We start from the raw sequence: 23,265 nt of genomic DNA, 5'->3' as shown, positions 1-23,265 counted from the left end.
AAGAAACTTTCCACTTGACTATGAAGCTTCTCCGAACATAAAACAGGAGCAGGCCTAGTATTGTACGAACAGCTCTGGAGGGGGCCAGAGCCTTCACCAGTCCCAGGATACATACATCAATCTTCTGAGGTATGGGGATAGTGGTTAGGCCAGTAATGAAAGTGAGTACATCAGACCCAAAGCCAGATACAAGTCCAAAGGAGAACGAAGATTTGCAGTCCAAGGACCAAGACTATGGAACGTTCTACCAACCGCCATCCGATTGGAGGTCAACCACCTGGCCTTCAGGAAAAAGATCAAGACCCATCTCTTCTGAGGGCCCAGGGAATGGATACCAAAGCGCCCAGAGGCGATTCAGTTCGCATGTGTTGCGCTATATAAGTTTCTCACTCACTCAGACCAAAATACCTTCTCCTAAGCAAGGATATTACACATCTCAACCCGCTCCCTGCCCACAGCCTCCTGGGACACGTCGGATGCCCCAGGAGGCTGCGGGACCAGTTATATAGTGTCACGTGACCTTGCACATGTGTAGTGGGGAGTTAGCTGTAATTCCTCAGGAAGTTACAGCCAGCTCCCACATCCAAGATGGCGGCCCCGGGGACCAGCAGCAGTAGGAAGAATAGGCTGCAGTAAGACAGCACTAGACTCCAGACACTGGTAAGCAGGGCCGCCATCAGGGTGGGTACATGCAGTACACCTGTAAGGGGCCCCAAGGCCCCCAGGGCCCCGGATGCCAACCCCCCCTTTTTTTATTTTTTATTTTTTATAAAAAATAAATAAAAAATGTATATATTTTTTTTATATAAATATATATATATATATATATATATATATATATATATATATATATATATATATATATATATATATATTATTGTTATTATTATTATTATTATTATTATTATTATTATTATTATTATTATTATTATTAAAGGGCCCCTGGATGGCAACCCCCCTTTTTTTTAAAAAAAAATACATTTTTTATATATATATATTTATATATATACATTTTTTATATATATATATATATATATATATATATATATATATATATATATTTATATATATTTTTTTATTATAAAAGGGCTCAGAGGTCCCCAGGGCCCCATGTGGCAACCCCACTTTTTTTATTTTTTTTATAAATGTTAATTTTTTTATTTTTTATTTTTATTTTTTTTATTAAAAGGCCCAGAGGTCCCCAGGGCTCTGGATGGCAACCCCCCTGTTTTTAATGTATTTTTAATAAATGTTTATTTCTTTATTTTTTTTAATATTTTTTTTGTATTTATTTCCCAGAGAAGATGGCTGCACAGCATGTCAGAAAATAAGTCAATGCCTCCCTAAAATAGTGTGAAAGACCTACTGAATCTGGTGCAGTGAGTGATTTTCTACACAGATTCAAGGTGAAAGTAGAGGACTTTCTGAATTCAGCACAGCACATTTTAGTACAGCTGCATGGTTTCCTGGACAGAACTAGTTTCTCACTGACTGATTTTCCTCATTGTCAGCATTTCTTCTTTAAAATTCCACTTACTTCCCCAATTTTGCAAATGAGATTAATCTTAGAAAAGAAAAGTAAAATAAGAAAATCAACATAAAAATGTTTTCTATAATGATTGAATAGCATCAACACTTTACTGGAACAGCAATGGGTGCCATCACATCCCCTGTGTCTGCTGTGGAGAATGAAGGGCAACTTCAGATGTTGTTGAGACAACGACTGACCTAACAGGAGGTCACAGCACTGGGGGGAGCTATCACTTATTAGGATTCCAAAGTGGAACCTCTTTCTCCTCACTCTATCAGGAAGTGCTATTTTTCAGGAGGGATTCCAGACAAAAAATGTACAATTTTTAAGGTACTGATTGGGCACAATTTCTAAATGTTCTCAAAGACAACTTTTTTCAGGGAAAGATAAAAAATTATGTTTTCTATTAAGATCGAATGGTATCAAAATTTTCGTGGAACGGCAATGGGTCCCATTACATCTCCTGTGCCTGCTGTGGTGAATGAAGGCCAACTGCAGGTTGTTGTTGAGACAATTACTGATGTAACAAAAAGTCACAGCACTGGCGAGACCCCTCACTTACTGAAATGACAAATTAGTCACCTCTTTCTCCTCACCTCCTTCCTCTTTGCCAGTGTAGAAACTGGGATGATTTACACTCATTTAGCAGGAAGTGCTATTTTTCAGGAGGAATTCCAGACAAAAGGTACAATTTTCACGGTACAGATTGGGCACCATTTCTAAATGTTCCCTAAAACATCACTTTTGAGTTTGGGTCTAAATCAAAGCTAACCTCTTTCAGGGAAAGATAAAATATAATGAGCCAGATTCAGAAAACACTTACGCTGGCGTATATACAGATACGCAGCGTAAGTGAACAGATGCGCCATCGTATCTATGCGCCTTATTCTCTATACTAGATACGCCTGAATTCTGGCCTCATCCGACCGACGTAAGTCTCCTACGCGTCGGATCTTGGGCGCATATTTACGCTGGCCGCTAGGGGTGCTTCCATAGAATTACACGTCGGATATGTAAATGAGCTACTTACGCCGTACTTGCGCCCGTCGCAGTAAGCCGTTTACGTAAGTCGTACGTCCGGCATACAGTTATCTCTCATAAAGCAGGGGTAAGTCATGTTAGGGTATGGACGTTGGAACAGCCGTCGGATTTTACGTTGTTTACGTAAGTCGTACGTGAATGGGGCTCGGCGTTCACGTTGTTCGCATTGAGCCGTCATATCTTAGGGAGTATATGCAACGTGATTCTGAGCATGCGCGCGCATGCGCCGTTCGATCGGCCCTTCATTTACGTGGGGTCACGGTTAATTTAAATGTAGCACGCCCACTACCTGCCTACTTTGAATTAGGCGGGCTTACGTCCAACTAAATTACGCTACGCCGGCGCAATGTACGGGGCGAGTGCTTTGTGAATACTGCTCTTGCCTCTCAGAGTTATGTCGGCGTAGCGCATATGAGATCTACCTGAATCTAGCTCGATGTTTTCTATTAAGAGCAAATGGTAACAACATTTTAGTGGAACGGCAATGGGTCCCATCACATCTCCTGTGTCTGCTGTATGCAATTTTGACGCGCAAAAAAACACGCATTCTCAGAATCATTGAAATTAATTTCTCTCGGCTCGTTGTAGTGTTTTGTACGTCACCGCGTTTTTGATGGTCGTAATTTTGTGTGACCGTGTGTCTGCACACGGCAACACAAGTTTGAGCTAAAATTCAGTCGAAAAAAAAACACGGTTTTCTTGTCATCATTTCCGATCGTGTGTACGCGGCATAATACCTAGACAGAGGACTGGTCTTACCTTGTCCAGAATGAATTTGTTGAGGTAAGGCATGTAGCCCTGATTAGACACCGGACCTTCGTCATCGTCCCTGAAGTGTTCTTCCAGGGCCACCGGATCATGAGGAACATTGAGCAGCGTGCAGAGGTTGTGTGAGAGGACCTGAAAAGACACAGATGGGATTTTATTTCTCTTCTCCAGGCCTACAGAGCCAGGCAGACAATGCAACTATGGAACTTCCAACTGATCTGAGTCTTTCCAGTCCTCGGACTCATTCAGCACTGGAGTCCTGGACCTGATTTCCCTGAATGACGTTAACCACATTGACCATCTGGGACATCCTCTCAGAAGGCAAATATTATGCCATATAAATTTATATCCAGTTTTGCTCTACTGTGTATGTGATCAGAATGATACATTGTAGAGATTTTCATTTTCTTTATGTATTTTCCATTTTCTCGTTGCTGGTTGGGCTTCTGATGGGAATCAATGTGGAGGATCTATCCCGTTTTTCTTACAACTTAGAAGACTGAGGCCATCAAGACATTTATATGAAGTGGGACGGCTCAGTGTTCCAACCTCCTCATGTTATTAAAGGGACGTTAAATATATTTTATGAGGAGCTTATTAGAATCTGGAAAGCCCTTTTAATAATAAGAGGGACCCCATGATACCCCTCCCCCCTCCCTTTGTGAATGAGTTTCCGGTACACAGCATCCCGACTCATTCACAAAAAATCTGACAAGCCCTTTATTTAACCACTTCCCCACCGCGCCATAGACAAAAGACGTCTACAGCGCGGTGGAGTTATTCTGGGAGGACGTCCCTGGGATGTCCTCCCAGAATCCTTCACTCGCGCGCCCCCTGGGGCACGCTCCCGGAATCATCTGTGAGCGCCGGGTCTAATGCAGTCACAGATCCAGCCATCCCTCCCTGCGCAATACTCTGCAATAACACCAATACTCTGCATAACCCCCCCATACTCTGCAATACCCCCCATACTCTGCAATACCCCCCATACTCTGCAATACCACCAATACTCTGCAATACCCCCCATACTCTGCAATACCCCCCATACTCTGCAATACCACCCATACTCTGCAATACCCCCATACTCTGCAACACCCCCCATACTCTGCAATACCACCCATACTCTGCAATACCCCCCATACTCTGCAATACCCCCCATACTCTGCAATACCCCCCATACTCTGCAATACCCCCATACTCTGCAATACCACCCATACTCTGCAATACCCCCCATACTCTGCAATACCACCAATACTCCGCAATACCCCCATACTCTGCAATACCCCCATACTCTGCAATACCCCCATACTCTGCAATACCACCCATACTCTGCAATACCACCCATACTCTGCAATACCACCCATACTCTGCAATACCCCCCATACTCTGCAATACCCCCCATACTCTGCAGTACCCCCATACTCTGCAATACCCCCCATACTCTGCAATACCCCCCATACTCTGCAATACCCCCCATACTCTGCAATACCCCCCATACTCTGCAATACCACCCATACTCTGCAATACCACCCATACTCTGCAATACCCCCATACTCTGCAATACCCCCCATACTCTGCAATACCACCCATACTCTGCAATACCCCCCATACTCTGCAATACCCCCCATACTCTGCAATACCCCCATACTCTGCAATACCCCCAATACTCTGCAATACCCCCATACTCTGCAATACCCCCCATACTCTGCAATACCACCAATACTCCGCAATACCCCCATACTCTGCAATACCCCCATACTCTGCAATACCACCCATACTCTGCAATACCACCCATACTCTGCAATACCCCCCATACTCTGCAGTACCCCCATACTCTGCAATACCCCCCATACTCTGCAATACCCCCCATACTCTGCAATACCACCCATACTCTGCAATACCCCCCATACTCTGCAATACCCCCCCATACTCTGCAATACCCCCCCATACTCTGCAATACCACCCATACTCTGCAATACCCCCCCATACTCTGCAATACCCCCATACTCTGCAATACCCCCCATACTCTGCAATACCCCCCCATACTCTGCAATACCCCCCATACTCTGCAATACCCCCAATACTCCGCAATACCCCCCATACTCTGCAATACCTGCTAATATGACAGAATCAAGATTTTTTTTTTTTTTTACAGAATTTTCAGTGTTTTTTCTTTTATAGCGCAAAAAATAAAAAACCCAGAGGTGATCAAATACCACCAAAAGAAAGCTCTATTTGTGGGGGAAAAAAAGGACAAAAATTTCAGATGGGTACAATGTTGTATGACTGAGTAATTGTCATTCAAATTGTGAGAGCACCGAAAGCTGAAAATTGGTCTGGTTAGGAAGGGGGTTTAAGTGCCCAGTGGTCAAGAGGTTAAAGTGGTAGTAAAGTCTTTACTACCACTTTTACCTACAGGTAAGCCTATAATAAGGTCTATAATACGGCTCACCTGTAGGTATAAAGAATATCTCATAAACCTGTACGGTTTAGGAGATATTCCCCTCGCAATGCGCCACTGATTGTAGCGGCGCATGCGCAGCGGGGATCCTCGGCTAAAGGGCCGGCAGCCGCTGGGAGTGACGACATCGTCGCTCCGGCCAATCACAGCGCTGGAGCGGCGATACCGGGAAGACACGCCGAGGCAAGATGACATCACGCTCGGCGTGGACCAGGTAAGTTCTCTACACCTCGTTTTAAGGTAAGTATTTCATAATGAGCTAGTATGCGGTGCATACTAGCTCATTATGGTTTTTGCCTTACAGGTGTAAAAAAAAAGAAAATTGCGGGTATACAACCGCTTTAAAAAAAAAAATCCCCATAAAAAAGTCCCTCGTTGTAAATCCCATTGTCAGTCAGGATGTCTCAGCCGCCGTCTTGCTAGAAAAAAAAAACCCCGGCGACCCGCCGCATGTGAATGATCCCTGACGGCAACACCAGTTCCTCGATCTGTCATTGGCTATGTGAAGGAAGAGGCTCGTGATGACATCATTGCCCTTAGGCTCCGGGGATTTCCAGCAATGTAAGTGAAGGGCCAGGTTATGTAAGTGGTTGGTAAGGACGTGGCGGGCTGCTTCCTTATCAACCATTGACAGCCAGGATAGTGGTGACATCATAGGCCATGTGGTCATATGTAGGTAATGATGTAACCCACTCCATTCCCCAGCCAGGGACTCCCTACAGCGGGGGGGGTCTCCAAACATTAGAAACAAAGGGCCAGGTAACTGCCCTGCGAACTTTAGGGGGCCGGACTGCGGCCAGTTGGAGAAAACAATGCCATAGACTTGGTGGTCAGTGGAAGTAAAAATATTACATAATTGGTCAGTGGGATCAGTGGGAGGAATAGTGTCCCATCATTGGTGTCAGTGGGGAGGAATAGTGTCCCATCATTGGTGTCAGTGGGAGGAATAGTGTCCCATCATTGGTGTCAGTGGGAGGAATAGTGTCCCATCATTGGTGTCAGTGGGAGGAATAGTGTCCCATCATTGGTGTCAGTGGGAGGAATAGTGTCCTATCATTGGTATCAGTGGGAGTATAGTGTCCCATCATTGGTGTCAGTGGGAGGAATAGTGTCCCATCATTGATGTCAGTGGGAGGAATAGTGTCCCATCATTGGAATCAGTGGGAGGAATAGTGTCCCATCATTGGTGTCAGTGGGAGGAATAGTGTCCCCTCATTGGTATCAGTGGGAGGAATAGTGTCCCATCATTGGTGTAAGTGGGAGGAATAGTGTCCCATCATTGGTGTCAGTGGGAGGAATAGTGTCCCATCATTGGTGTCAGTGGGAGGAATACTTTCCCATCATTGGTGTCAGTGGGAGGAATAGTGTCCCATCATTGGTGTCAGTGGGAGGAATAGTGACCCATCATTGGTGTCAGTGGGGGGAATAGTGTCCCATCATTGGTGTCAGTGGGAGGAATAGTGTCCCATCATTGGTGTCAGTGGGAGGAATAGTGTCCCATCATTGGTGTCAGTGGGAGGAATAGTGACCCATCATTGGTGTCAGTGAGAAGAATAGTGTCCCATCATTGGTGTCAGTGGGAAGAATAGTGTCCCATCATTGGTATCAGTGGGAGGAATAGTGTCCCATCATTGGTGTCAGTGGGAAGAATATTGTCCCTTCATTGGTGTCAGTGGGAAGAATAGTGTCCCATCATTGGTGTCAGTGGGAGGAATAGTGTCCCATCATTGGTGTAAGTGGGAGGAATAGTGTCCCATCATTGGTGTCAGTGGGAGGAATAGTGTCCCATCATTGGTGTCAGTGGGAGGAATACTTCCCCATCATTGGTGTCAGTGGGAGGAATAGTGTCCCATCATTGGTGTCAGTGGGAGGAATAGTGTCCCATCATTGGTGTCAGTGGGGGGAATAGTGTCCCATCATTGGTGTCAGTGGGAGGAATAGTGTCCCATCATTGGTGTCAGTGGGAGGTCCGAAGCACCTTACTAGCGAACCGCAAATCATCAGATCGTTCGTTAAGCCAAATCTGACTTCCGATTTGTGGTATGGTGTGTACGGCCTCTAGGCCCCTCCCTCACATACGTATATCATGGGCCGTGAAAGGCATGTAACGGCGACATGTTGGGATTCCGTCATACAAACCTGTAGAGTTACGGAAGGTCCCTTTAAGGCCGGCCTGTTCCTTTGTGTAATATTATCTCCACATACCTGACATACCCGTCCATCGCTCGGCTCGTCATTCCGGTCCATCTGCATTCTTCACTCTCATCTTCCTAATTGTTTTATCGTTCTTACAAAGCGCGGGACTCCGCCCCCTCTTCTACTCATCAATAACTGAAATCTTAGAATATTGACCCCCCAACCCCCCACCCTCCGGTCCGGGATGAGCGCCGCGGACTTTTCAAAATTTGGCGGTTCGCAAAATAAACTCTCAAGACTTTCACACCGTCTGCAGGAACCCAGGAGAAGCGGGAACTGGGCTCACAGGCAACATCTTCCTGTGATGTCATAGAGATGGAACATTAAATCATTGTATCAAATGTGTTAAATTGTAAGCAATCGCCGATCTCCGATCTCTCATATCACAAAGTTACATAGTAAAAAAGACACAAGTCCATCAGGTCCAACCTAAGAGTTCCCTTCACTGGAACTGAGGGGGCCAAGCCCAACCCCTGAAATAAACCCCCCCCCCCGCACCATAATCCCCCCTCCCCCCACTCCACAATCCCTCCCTCCTCCCCCACACCATAATCCCCCTCCCCCCACACCACAATCCCTCCCTCCTCCCCCACACCATAATCCCCCCACACCATAATCTACCCTCCTCCCCCACACCATAATCCCCCCACACCGTAATCCACCTTTCTCCACCCACACCATAATCCTCCCTCCCCCCACACCATAATCCACCCTCCTTCCCCACACAATAATCCCCCTCCCCCACACCATAATCCATCCTCCCGCAACACCACAATCCCCCCTTCCCACCCACACACCATAATCCACTCTCCACTAAATGGTTTGGACCAGTGCACAAAGCAAGGTCCATAAAGACATGGATGAGAGAGTTTGGGGTGGAGGACTTCTTGTCCAACATCAGTGCCTGACCTCACAAATGCTCTTCTGGAAGAATGGTCAAACATTCCCATAGACACCCTCCTAAACTTTGTGGACGGTCTTCTTAAAAGAGGTGAAGGTGTTATAGCTGCAAAGGGAGGAGCCAACTCAATATTGAACCCTCCGGACTAAGACGCCATTAAAGTTCATGTGCGTGTAAAGGCAGGTGTCCCAATACTTTTGGCAATACAGTGTATATCTGCGTCCACAGGACACGCGCCGGCCTGTCGGTCGATGTGACACTCCCACGTTTGCTTTGTTTGGTGCCAATTGAGTTTTATTGCACTCGGCCTCGTAAAGTGTAATATAATATGCAGAGAAAAGAAAACAATACTTTGTATCCAGTCAGGCGGTCCGAGAACTCCGACCATCCCGGAATAATGATACATTTGTTTACATATATATATATATATTTTTTTCAGTAAAAGTCGATATACAGAAGATGGAGGTTGGTAAAGGAATGCTGAAACTTCACCTCCGGAAGGTTTTACCCCACCCCCCCCTTTCATGGGCAAATTTTTTTAACGATTCGGGGCTACTTTAACTGGTAATTGTGCGGTCATGCGACGCTGTACCCACACAATTTATATAATTTTTTTCACACAAATAGAGCTTTCTTTTGGTGGCATTCGATCACCAATATTTTTTTTTTCTTTGAGATATAAACAGAAAAAGACAGTCAATTTTGATAAGAAAAAAAAAATAATAATAATTTTTTATTTAATTGTTTTTATATATATATATATATATATATTTATTTTATTTATATATATATTTTTTTTTTTTAGATATAAACAAAAAAAGACAGTCAATTTTGATATGAAAAAAATAAAAAAATAAAAAAATAATATATATATATATATATATATTTATTTAATTGGCTTTTTATATATATATATATATATATATATATATATATATATTATTTTTTTATTTTTTTCATATCAAAATTGACTGTCTTTTTTTGTTTGTATCTAAAAAAAATAAAAAAAAGTGATCAAATGCCACCAAAAGAAATCTCTATTTGTGTGAAAAAAATTATATGAATTATAAAAAAAAAGAAATTATATATTTTATATTTAGTTTTTTTACTTTCTGCTATAAAACATCCGATAACATTTTTTGGGCCAGATTCATAAAGAATTGCAGCGGCGTAACGTATGTCCTTTACGTTACTCCGCCGCAAGTTTTCGTCGTAAGTGCTTGATTCACAAAGCACTTGCGTGTAAACTTGCGGCGGCGTAGCGTAAAGCCGTCCGGCGCAAGCCCGCCTAATTCAAATGGGGCGGGGACCATTTAAATTAGGCGCATTCCCGCGCCGAACGTACTGCGCATGCTCCGTTTTGAAATTTCCCGCCGCGCTTTGCGCAAAATGACGTTGCCCCGACGTAATGTTTTGAACGGCGACGTGCGTAACATACTTTCGTTAGTTTGAAATTCGTCGCGGGAACGACGGCCATACTTTAACATGGGCTGTCTATTGTTACACCACCTAAATAGCAGCTGTAACTTTGTGACGCGAAAAGCCGACTAGCGACGACGTAAGAGAATGCGACGAACGCGCGTACCTTCGTGGATCGCCGTAAACAGCTAATTAGCATACCCGACGATCTCCACCCAGCGGCGGCCGAAGTATTGCAGCCTAAGATCCGAAGGCGTAGGAAGCCACACGCCTGTCGGATCTTAGCCAAATGCCGTCGTATCTTTGTTTGTGAATTACAAATAAAGATACGACGCGGCAAATTTGAAAGTACGCCGGAGTATCAGCAGATATCAGAAGATACTCCGGCGTACTTTTTCGGTGAATCTGGCCCTTTTTTTTTTTTTTATTCCTTCATAAATGTGGCCCAAAATGTATTCTGCTTCCATATTTTTGGAAAAAAGAAGAAAAAAGGAAAGAAAATATAGGTTTATATTGATTGTTTTGGGTGAAAGTTATGGCATCTAAAAATTATGGGATATATACTAGTAATGGTGGCGATCAGCGACTTATAATGGGACAGCAATAGTGCGGCGGACAATCAGACACTAACTTACCCTGGGGGGAGGGGGTTGGGGGACGACTGACTAACTGCCACTGAAATTGATAGTGACACTAATACAGTGGTCAGTGATAATACTGTCACTGTACTAGTGACACTGGCTGGGAATGGGGTTTACCATCCCGGGGGCGATCAGGGGGTTAAATGTGTGCCTAACTGTGTAAATGTGTGTTTTGTAGTGTGCTGCTTTGTTTCTTATTCCTGCTTTGCAGGGATGAGAAACTGCCAGAACGCCCCCTGTGTACAGAGCTCTGTGCTGCTTACCAACACAGAGCTCTGGGCTGTGATTGGACCTAGCCATGAATCATTGGGCGGGACTTTCTGACAGGCTCTCGCTGTGTACAATCACAGAGGGAGCTGGGTGGGGGGGGGGGGAAATATGTGTGCACCCTAAACCCGGAAGTAGGCAGCGCCGTACGGGTACATTGTTTTTTTTTGCCATATATCCCAACTAGGTTTGCCACGTGTCTGAGATTCACCTGGACATTTCATTGGTATAAGCAACCATTTTTACTGAATGAAACTGATTCATTCAGTGTGTAGTGTTGTGATTGGCCACAGCTAATCACATGGTACAGATGTGCTGTGATTGGCCCTGTCAGTACCATTTGATCACTATGACCAATCACAGCTAGCAAACACAATTGTACACAATGGATGGCATGAAAGGAAACCAGCCACTGTGTACAACAGCCATGTGATCTGCTGTGATTGGCCACAGCTAATCACATGGTACAGATGTGCAATGATTGGCCCTGTCTGTACCATTTGATCACTATGACCAATCACAGCTAGCAAACACAATGGTACACAATAGATGGCATGAAAGGAAACCATCCACTGTGTACAAGGGTTATGTGATCTGCTGTGATTGGCCACAGCTAATCACATGGTACAGATGTGCGGTTATTGGCCCTGTCTGTACTATTTGATCACTATGACTAATTACAGCTAGCAAACACAATTGTACACAATGGATAGCATGAAAGGAAACCATCCATTGTGTACAAACAGTCATGTGATCTGCTGTGATTGGTTACAGCAATCACATGGTACAGATATGTGGTGATTGGCCCTGTCTGTACCATTTGATCACTATGACCAATCACAGCTAGCAAATACAATGGAACACAATGGATGGCATGAAAGGAAACCATCCACTGTGTACAACGGTGATGTGATCTGCTGTGATTGGTTACAGCAATCACATGGTACAGGCAGAAAGTCGGGGTACACTGATCAGCCAATGCGATGGACACAGCCGGTGACAGATCGCGCCGCAGCACTGCCTCATAGCCGAGCCCCATTTCCAGGAGGACGTCCTATGGGCTTAATCCAGCACTGCTATTTGAATGGGCAGCCCTGTGAGCGACAAATGCGCCAAAGAAGCTCCTGTCTGGGTGCCGAGCTTCACACATTGTTTTGACGCGCGTGAAAACTTGCGTCCGCTTGCCGCATTCGGGGGTGCCATTAACACCTTGGGGTGTTGACTTTTTTTTCGTGCACGCTTCATAAATACGCACGTTTGTTGCGCGTGTTCACGGAGCGCTCCGATGTGAATGGAGCCCGAGGGATGTAGAAATCCGCGGTTACGTGAATCCCGGTGACTCTCCATTATTATTCTTTCACACACGCCGGCCGCGGCACGGGAACGTGATACCGCGCTGAGCGTCCTTTCCATCCAGCGGGTTCTTATATGTCCCGTTCTTCCGATGACACGCGATCTGCTCCTTATCAATGGAACAATTAGAGCAGCTGGGGGGCTCATGCATTATAAATCGGCATCATTCATTGCCGCGTCCCGGCGCAGTAAATACCAACTGTTACAAACTGCGGGTTTTATCTACGCCGAGCGCTGATCCGTGTCTCCTACACAAAGGTTCTAGAGTTTCCCGGCTTGGCTTTCTTCTGGTCCGGGAACGTTTAGAGTAGACTCGCCTTGAACCCGGGGGCAAAAATCTGAGCAATCCCAACCGGGAGCGCGATGGAACCTTCAGAAGGATCAATAGACAAAGAGTTATAGACCGTTACTGGCAAATCTGTGCTTGGCTCCTCCCACTCTGCCTCTCTATTGGTCAGTGCCAATTGATGGGGCACAGTAGCGCCATGTCGGTTTCAGACATATCAGGAACAGATGTAAAAAAACACAGATTTTTACATACTGTCCCTGGTTTTACTGAGCCTGATGGGGGGTCCCTCTAGTGGCATGGGGCCCTCAGGCAGTGCCCGAGAGCCCGAATGGTCAGTCCGCCCCTGACTTCCACCCCTAGATCTTAAAGCGGAGTTCCACCTAAAAATGAAACTTCCGCTTAATCCACTCCTTGCCCCCTTACATGCCACATTTGGCATGTCATTTTTTTTGGGGGGGGGGGGGAGTGGGGGCTTCAGGAGAAGGGGACTTCCTGTCCCACTTCCTCCTTCCGCCGAGGGGCTGGTAAGGCGAATAGCTTAATCGCCTTATTGCAGCCCCTCCCTGTAGGCGAGCGCCTGTCCAATCGGACGGCGCCGAAAGCTGTCACTGCCGGGTGCCCACACATGGAATGAAGACGCCGGCCGGCGAGGGGGGGCGAGGAGCGGAACCCCCGGCCGGCGCGTCGCTGGAACCGTGGAGCAGGTTAGTGTCTGTTTATTAAAAGCCAGCAGCTACACTTTTTGTAGCTGCTGACTTTTAATAAACTTAAAAAAAGGCTGGAACACCCCTTTAAAGGGAAATTGTTTTGTCATTTTTTTCAAATGCCCATTTTTTTTATTTTTTTGCCTTTTAGTCCAAATATGAGACGTGACGTCTTTTTGACCCCAAATCTCATATTTAAGAGGACCTGTCGTGCTTTTATTCTATTACAAGGGAGGTTTACATTTCTTTGTAATAAGAATACAAGTGAGACAAATTTATAAAAAAAAAAAAAAAACTGTTTTAAAATCAATAAAAAAAGTCAAATAATTAAGAAAAAAATGTAATTCAAAGCGCCCCGTCATGAGCAGCGCCCGCATATGAAAACGGTGTCCAAACCGCGCAAGTGAGGTATCGCCGCGATCGTTAGAGCGAGATCAATAATTCTAGCCCTAGACCTCCTCTGTAACTCAAAACGTGCAACCTGTAGAATTTTTTTTTAAACGTCGCCTATGAACATTTTTAAGGGTAAAAGTTTGTCGCCATTCCACGAGCGGGCGCAATTTTGAAGCGTGACGTGTCGGGTATCAATTTACTCGGCGTAACATTATCTTTCACAATATAAAATAAATTGGGCTAACTTTACTGTTGTCTTATTTTTTTAATTAAAAAAAATGTATTTTTTCCCCAAAAAAAGTGCGCTTGTAAGACCGCTGCGCAAATACGGTGTGACAGAAAGTATTGCATTGACCGCCATTTTATTCTCTAGGGTGTTAGGAAAAAAGATTATAATGTTTTGGGGGTTCTAAGTAATTTTTACCTTGTAAACACCTAGGCCCGGATTCACAAAGCACTTACGCCGACGTATCTCGAGATACGCCGCGTAAGTGTAAATATGCGCCGTCGTATCCATGCGCCGTGCCCACAAACTGAGATACGCCTAAAAATAGACTTCCTACGACCGACGTAACTTGCCTACGCCGTCGTATCGTGGGCACATATTTACGCTGGGCGCATTTGCCGCTCCCATTGATTTTCTATGCACAAATGAGGGAGATACGCCGATTTACATGCGTACTTGCGCCTGGCGCATAATATACGCGGCTTGCGTAAGTCGTACATCCGGCGTAAAGTTATTCCCCATATAGGAGGCGCAACTCATGCTAAGGTATGGACCAGGGAACACAAGCCGTCGTATTTTACGTCGTTTACGTAGTTCGTGAATAAGGCCGGGCGTAGGTTACGTTCACGTCGTAGGCAGTGATCCGTCGTATCTTAGGGAGTAGTTCCGACGTGATTCTGAGCATGCGCCGTTCGTTTTCTGGCACTCGGCCCATCATTTGCATGGGGTCACGCCTCATTAGCATGGCTCACGCCCACTTCCACCTACGCCGGCTTACGCCGAGGGAACCCAGCGCAGTTTGGGAGGCAAGTGCTTTGTAAATTCGGTGCTTGCCTCTCTGCGCTGCGTCGGCGTATCGTATATTAGATACGCTACGCCGGCATAAATATGCGCCGATGTACGTGAATCCGGGCCCTAGTCTGAAAAACAGGCTCGGTCCTTAAGTGGTTAACCTATATAGCCATGGCAGCTTCTATTGTAGCCTTCTCACACAGGTGATCGATTCCTTTGAATCGCCCCTATCAGCTCGAATGTGATAGGAGGGGAGTGATTGGTCGCCCATAATACGGCAGATTGTTTGTAGTCTCAGGCCACACACTCGCTTGGAGTATTTTTATCCTTCGGCTTTCCGGGTGATCATTTCACAACTTCCTCTTGGAGTTCAGAGTTAACGTAGCGAGTTCTTCGCACCCGCACTTGTGAAATCTGCCGCACCGCCTCTTCTTCTGCCTTCGGGCTTTGTGCTGTGACACTCGATCACCGTTTGTACCGCAACTTCCGCCTCGGCCCTTTAAGACAACCGAAAACCTCCTCCATTCACATAACCACAAAGCCTAGCACCTGTGACACCGGTCTGTGCCCACCACCCCCTCCGGCTGTGCCCCCGCTCAGCCGGCTGAAGAAGAGGATGACATAGTCGGGGGGTTGAATTCAATAAAGTAATAGCGACTCTTGTATTGCGGTATGGCCCTTTAAAAATGGCCTGGGCCAGATTAAAAAATTCCCCCGCCGCCCAATTTCGATGGCTTTCCTGACACGTGCCGCAGATTCGAGGAGTTCTTCAGCACTTGAAGTCCTTCTCTGGTACTTTTTGTTTACAAGAAAAAAAATCTGTATTTTTTTTTTTGCTAGAACCACCAAACATGATATATTTTGTTTTATCAGAGACCCTAGAGAATAAAATGGCGATCGTTGCAACTTTTTATGTCTTTTTTAAACGCATTTTTTTAAGGGCAAAAAAATAAGATTTATTGAATTTTAATGCAAAAAAAAAAAAAACACACAATATATAACTGAATTTTTAAGTAAAATATAAAAGATTATCTTACGCCGAGTAAATAGATACCAAACATGTCATGTTTTGAAAATGCGCACACTCGTGAAATGGCGACAAACTACGGTACTTAAAAATCTCCATAGGTGACACTTTTAAATTTTTTACAGGTTACCAGTTAACTACTATGCCGCCGCCGCCGCCACCGCAGCAGACCCGGGAACTCAGCACAGGGATGGTGGGAACCCCTCATAATGGGCACAGCGGGTGTACAGACCCGGGAACTCAGCACAGGGATGGTGGGAACCCCTCATAATGGGGCACAGCGGGTGTACAGACCCAGGAACTCAGCACAGGGATGGTGGGAACCCCTCATAATGGGCACAGCGGGTGTACAGACCCGGGAACTCAGCACAGGGATGGTGGGAACCCCTCATAATGGGCACAGCGGGTGTACAGACCCGGGAACTCAGCACAGGGATGGTGGGAACTCCTTATAATGGGCACAGCGGGTGTACAGACCGGGGAACTCAGCACAGGGATGGTGGGAACCTCTCATAATGGGCATAGCGGGGGGTACAGACCTGGGAACTCAGCACAGGGGTGGTGGGAACCCCTCATAATGGGCACAGCGGGTGTACAGACCCGGGAACTCAGCACAGGGATGGTGGGAACCCCTCATAATGGGCACAGCGGGGGGTAAAGACCCGGGAACTCAGCACAGGGATGGTGGGAACCCCTCATAATGGGCACAGCGGGTGTACAGACCCGGGAACTCAGCACAGGGATGGTGGGAACCCCTCATAATGGGCACAGTGGGTGTACAGACCCGGGAACTCAGCACAGGGATGGTGGGAACCCCTCATAATGGGCACAGCGGGTGTACAGACCCGGGAACTCAGCACAGGGATGGTGGGAACCCCTCATAATGGGCACAGCGGGTGTACAGACCCGGGAACTCAGCACAGGGATGGTGGGAACCCCTCATAATGGGCACAGCGGGGGCACAGACCCGGGAACTCAGCACAGGAATGGTGGGAACCCCTCATAATGGGCACAGCGGGTGTACAGACCCGGGACTCAGCACAGGGATGGTGGGAACCCCTCATAATGGGCACAGCGGGGGTACAGACCCCGGGAACTCAGCACAGGGATGGTGGGAACCCCTCATAATGGGCACAGCAGGTGTACAGACCTGGGAACTCAGCACAGGGATGGTGGGAACCCCTCATAATGGGCACAGCGGGGGTACAGACCCGGGAACTCAGCACAGGGATGGTGGGAACCTCTCATAATGGGCACAGCGGGGGTACAGACCCGGGAACTCAGCACAGGGATGGTGGGAACCCCTCATAATGGGCACAGCGGGTGTACAGACCCGGGAACTCAGCACAGGGATGGTGGGAACCCCTCATAATGGGCACAGCGGGTGTACAGACCCAGGAACTCAGCACAGGGATGGTGGGAACTCCTCATAATGGGCACAGCGGGTGTACAGACCCGAGAACTCAGCACAGGGATGGTGGGAGCCCCTCATAATGGGCACAGCGGGGGTACAGAGATGTTAGAGATGTTAGTGGCCCCTGATGTCTGCTTTGGGACCCCAGCAGTGACAATAGGAATAATGTAGTACATTTGTAACTAACATGGATAGTGGCCCCCGCTGGCTCTTCTGGGACCCCCTGGTAGATTATACATTGATACATTTGTAGCCAATTTCTCTGACGTGCCCTGGATTGTAATGTGGGGGGCACACCTAAAGGGCAGACGATGAGAGTTGTAGCCCTCCAGCAATCTGCAGTTGGTCAGTGAGATGGTGGGGGTTGTAGTCAGTGGGATTGTGGGGGTTGTAGTCCTTCAGCATTCTGCAGGTGGTGAATGGGATGGTGGGGGTTGTAGTCAGTGGGATGGTGGGGGTTGTAATCCTTCAGCAATCTGCAGGTGGTCAGTGGGATGGTGGGGGTTGTAGTCAGTGGGATTGTGGGGGTTGTGGTCCTTTAGCATTCTGCAGGTGGTCAGTGGGATGGTGGGTGTTGTAGTCCTTCAGCATTCTGCAGGTGGTGAGTAGGATGGTGGGGGTTGTAGTCAGTGGGATGGTGGGGGTTGTAGTCAATGGGATGGTGGGGGGTTGTAGTCAGTGGGATGGTGGGGGGTTGTAGTCCTTCAGCATTCTGCAGGTGGTGAGTAGGATGGTGGGGGTTGTGGCCAGTGGGATGGTGGGGGTTGTAGTCAGTGGGATGGTGGGGGTTGTAGCCCTTCAGCATTCTGCAGGTGGTGAGTAGGATGGTGGGGGTTGTAGTCAGTGGGATGGTGGGGGTTGTAGTCAGTGGGATGGTGGGGGGTTGTAGTCCTTCAGCATTCTGCAGGTGGTGAGTAGGATGGTGGGGGTTGTAGCCAGTGGGATGGTGGGGGTTGTAGTCAGTGGGATGGTGGGGGTTGTAGCCCTTCAGCATTCTGCAGGTGGTGAGTAGGATGGTGGGGGTTGTAGTCAGTGGGATGGTGGGGGTTGTAATCCTTCAGCAATCTGCAGGTGGTCAGTGGGATGGTGGGGGTTGTAGTCAGTGGGATTGTGGGGGTTGTAGTCCTTTAGCATTCTGCAGGTGGTCAGTGGGATGGTGGGGGTTGTAGTCCTTCAGCATTCTGCAGGTGGTGAGTAGGATGGTGGGGGTTGTAGCCAGTGGGATGGTGGGGGTTGTAGTCAGTGGGATGGTGGGGGTTGTAGTCCTTCAGCATTCTGCAGGTGGTGAATAGGATGGTGGGGGTTGTAGCCAGTGGGATGGTGGGGGTTGTAGTCAGTGGGATGGTGGGGGTTGTAGTCAGTGGGATGGTGGGGGTTGTAGTCCTTCAGCATTCTGCAGGTGGTAAATAGGATGGTGGGGGTTGTATCCAGTGGGATGGTGGGGGTTGTAGTCAGTGGGATGGTGGGGGTTGTAGTCAGTGGGATGGTGGGGGTTGTAGTCCTTCAGCATTCTGCAGGTGGTAAATAGGATGGTGGGGGTTGTATCCAGTGGGATGGTGGGGGTTGTAGTCAGTGGGATGGTGGGGGCTGTAGCCCTTCAGCATTCTGCAGGTGGTGAGTAGGATGGTGGGGGTTGTAGTCAGTGGGATGGTGGGGGTTGTAGTCAGTGGGATGGTGGGGGTTGTAGCCAGTGGGATGGTGGGGGTTGTAGTCAGTGGGATGGTGGGAGTTGTAGTCAGTGGGATGATGGGGGTTGTAGTCAGTGGGATGGTGGGGGTTGTAGTCCCCGGCCTCCTATGTACAATGAGAAGAATGGGGGATCCTCTGCCTACCTTTAGCTGTGACTTGGAGACTTTTCCGCTCTTGTCCACGTCCAGGGCGGTGAAGGCGTGCCAGATGGGCTTCAGCAATTCTTCTTTGGTCAGGGCCATGGTGCTGCCCGAGGAAGGAGGAAAAAATAAAAAGGTTCCTGCTTCAACTTTTACACAGATCTTGTCTGTATGAAGCTCAGGAGTTTTCTGCTCTCTCCCCCCCCCCCCTCTTGTCATATGACCTTCTCTTCCTCAAACCAATCACAGCCCTCCCTGCACTTCCCTGTATGAATACCTAGGAGGACAATGAACGCGCCTGTGTCGTCTACTCACTGAGCTGCCAGTGCCACCACCGGGCATTCACCATGCAGGTGCAGCAGGCTTTCCGCACAGCTGCACCTGCAAGTCATCGACGGACCCGTTCCGAGGCCCCCGAACACGCCGTACGTGCAGAAGAACCGACGCACACATTTCACTCGCAGAGACATCATGGGCGCTCCTATGAGTTTTTATACACGTTGCAGATTGGTGCTTGCCCCCATCTTCCGAGCTGTTCTGGCTGGGGGTTAGTCAGCGCGCTCGCCCCCTCCCTTGGGACTACATCCCTGCGGGGAGACGCCGTGAACGTTCACAATGCACAAGCTTAAAGGAACCTATTTATAAAATAAAAAACAAACCTTTACAACCACTTTAATTAAGTTATTATTATTATTATTATTATTATTATTATTATTATTATTATCATATTTATTTGTATTTCTTATCACTTTTATTTTATTATTACTTTTAATTACTATTCTCATTATTATAATTATTATTGATAATAATGTATTTTTTATAATTATTTATTTATTTGTATTACTATTATTATTTTAATATTATTATTTAAGATTTTTGGATTACTTTTATTATTATTATTTATTTGTATTTTTTATCACTTTTATTTTATTATTATTTTTACTATTCTCATCATTATTATTATTATTATTATTATTATTATTATTATTATAATTATTATTGATAATAATGTATTTTTTATAATTATTTATTTGTATGCTGTCTTAATGAGAGGGCACACCTGGGCACTGTCCAGGGGCCCCAGCTGCATGAGGGGCCCCTGCACTTTCCCCAAAGCAGCTGGTCCTTGAGCCCGTGATGCCCCAAAATTGTAGGGGCTCCAGAGCATTACTTTTGCCCAGGGGCCCATGATGCTATTTAGACGGCCCTGCCCTCCCCCCCTGTCATCATCTCCAGGGGCCCATGATGCTATTTAGACGGCCCTGCCCTCCCCCCCTGTCATCATCTCGCGGCAGGAGAGAGGAGGTGTGTAAGGTGTGTAAAGCTGTGTAAGGGGCCCCCAAAATTTGTGATGGCTGCCCTGATCATTATTTATTAGTTTTTTATTACTATTATCATTTTTTTTTTATTATTATTATTTTTTTATGATTTATTACTATTATCATTATAGGCCTTGATTCTTTCCTAGATACACAAAATATAACTGACATTTATCTGATTGCTTCTCTGGGGGTCAGAAAGGAATTTGTTCCCCTGCTGGATCAAATTGGATGATGCTTTATTGGGGCGTTTTGCCTTCCTCTGGATCAACTGTGGGTATATGATAGTGTATATATAGGATTGTATACTTTTTTTTACTCTTCTATTGATTGAAGTGGAAGGACTTGTGTCTTTTTTCAACAAGACTAATTATGTATGTAACTATTATTATTATTATTATTATTATTTTTGTTATTATTATTATTATTATTATTATTATTATTATTATTATTATTATTATTTATTATTATTATTATTACTTTTTTATTTATTATTATTATTATTATTATTATTATTTTTTATTATTATTATTATTATTTTTATTATTATTATTATTATTATTATTATTATTATTTTTTTTATTATTATTACTTTTTTTATTTATTATTATGTATTATTTTTTGATTACTATTATCATAATTAAAATTCTGCATCATGACCACCAGGGGGAGCCGTAGATTATAGGAAGTTCTACATCTTGGTGCAAAGAAATACAACGCAATCATTTTAGAGAACACTGGAGGGATTTAGCAAGGAGACAGGGATCCTGTAGTAACATTGGGGTAGATTCAAGAAGCAATTGCGCCTGTGTAACCATAGTTACGCAGTGCAATTGCTTAGTTGCGCCGGCGTATCGACTTCTCCTGATACAGAAAGCTCGATACGCCGACTGCAGCCTAAGATATGCGTGGCATAAGGCTCTTATGCCGTCGTATCGCAGGCTGCATTCTTACGCAGGCCGCTAGGTGGCGTTCCCGTAGTGGTCAGCGTAGAGTTTGCAAATTGCATACTCACGCCGTGAGTCGTTTGCGTTCATCGGTTTCTGCGTAAGGCTGCTCATGCTATTAGCAGGCGCAGCCAATGCTAAGTATACCCATCGTTCCCGCGTCGCGAAATTTGAAAATTACGTTGTTTGCGTAAGTGAATCGTGATTGGCGCTGGACGCCATTCACGTTCACTTTGAAGCAAATGACGTCCTTGCGACGTCATTTACCGCAATGCACGTCGGGAAAGCTTCCCGACGGAGCATGCGCACTACGCTCGGCGCAGGAACGATCCTAATTTAAATGATCCACGCCCCCTACGGGATCATTTAAATTGCGCGCGCTTACGCTGGGCATTTTGACAGAGCGCCCACGCAATTTACGGAGCTACTGCTCGGTGAATCAAGGGTAGCGCAGATAATTTGCGGGGGCGCAGGGCAAAAACGGTGCCCTGCGCCTCCGTAAAAACTGCGCAAATCTACCTGAATCTACCCCATTGTTTACATTTATTCGCTAATCTCGGATTTCCTCGGTACCAGCAGGGCGGCAGCAGCGGGCAATAATCCTTTCTGGGATAAGGGATTGCCCTTTTAGTGGGGCTGTGGGGGTGTTCTGTGGGGGGGGGGGGGTGACATTAGAAATCATACATGTTATTATTAGATGAAATAAGTCATTAAATAAAGCAGCGGGCTCTCCGCCGCAGTTTTTATTTTTTTTTCGGGGGGATTTCACAATCTCTGCTGTTTCGGGGTTCTGAGGGATTTCTGCAGCTGTGTGACAACAAAGAGACTTTCACTTCCCCCGCCGACTGGAAATCACAGAGGGGGGGGGGAGGGGTGCCACCTGCCGTCGCTCCCCGCAGCGCCCCTGATATACCCCTGAGACCCGACATCGTCCCCGCAACCCCCCCGAGTCCTGTCCATGTGTGACGGCAGGTGGGCGCGGGCCGGCCAAGCGTGACTTTCCTGTAAATTCCCGGCCTACGCAATTCTCTCTCATCGCTCTGCGCACCGCGTCCAATATACAGAGGGGGGGAGGGGGGGCTGAGCAAATATAACACCTTCTATAGACAACAAATCATCCATTATATATATCCGATATAATCCTTCATTATATAAAACTTCTGCCATACCCGGGGACACCAGGTGAAACTCCACATCAGGCTGGAGGGCGGTGATGTCACTCCTGTATAATATATCTTATATCTGGAGGGCGGTGATGTCACTCCTGTATAATATATCTGGAGGGCGGTGATGTCACTCCTGTATAATATATCTGGAGAGCGGTGATGTCACTCCTGTATAATATATCTGGAGGGCGGTGATGTCACTCCTGTATAATATATCTGGAGGGCGGTGATGTCACTCCTGTATAATATATCTGGGGGGCGGTGATGTCACTCCTGTATAATATATCTTATATCTGGAGGGCGGTGATGTCACTCCTGTATAATATATCTTATATCTGGAGGGTGGTGATGTCACTCCTGTATAATATATCTTATATCTGGAGGGCGGTGATGTCACTCCTGTATAATATATCTTATATCTGGAGGGTGGTGATGTCACTCCTGTATAATATATCTTGTATCTGGAGAGCGGTGATGTCACTCCTGTATAATATATCTTATATCTGGAGGGCGGTGATGTCACTCCTGTATAATATATCTTATATCTGGAGGGCGGTGATGTCACTCCTGTATAATATATC

At 46.3% G+C, this 23,265-nt stretch overlaps 1 protein-coding gene across 1 annotated transcript in view; it reads right to left on the bottom strand.

Moving 5' to 3' along the window:
- SWAP70 (switching B cell complex subunit SWAP70) overlaps nucleotides 1–19,450 on the bottom strand; it is a 72,196-nt gene extending 52,746 nt beyond the window's left edge. The window contains exons 1-2 of the mRNA XM_040327892.1: nucleotides 19,256–19,450; nucleotides 3,332–3,472 (exon numbers count right to left, since the gene is read on the bottom strand). Of these exons, the coding sequence (XP_040183826.1) occupies nucleotides 3,332–3,472; nucleotides 19,256–19,354 (240 nt within the window). The 5' untranslated portion in view covers nucleotides 19,355–19,450. The remainder of the gene's footprint in view (nucleotides 1–3,331; nucleotides 3,473–19,255) is intronic.
- Between the last annotated feature and the right edge of the window lie 3,815 nt (nucleotides 19,451–23,265).

Source organism: Rana temporaria, chromosome 11, assembly GCF_905171775.1.
Source record: "Rana temporaria chromosome 11, aRanTem1.1, whole genome shotgun sequence".
NCBI classification, from domain to species: Eukaryota; Metazoa; Chordata; class Amphibia; order Anura; family Ranidae; genus Rana; species Rana temporaria.
The sequence above is the reverse complement of the archived record's forward strand: the minus strand, read 5'-3'. Positions and strand labels throughout refer to the sequence as shown.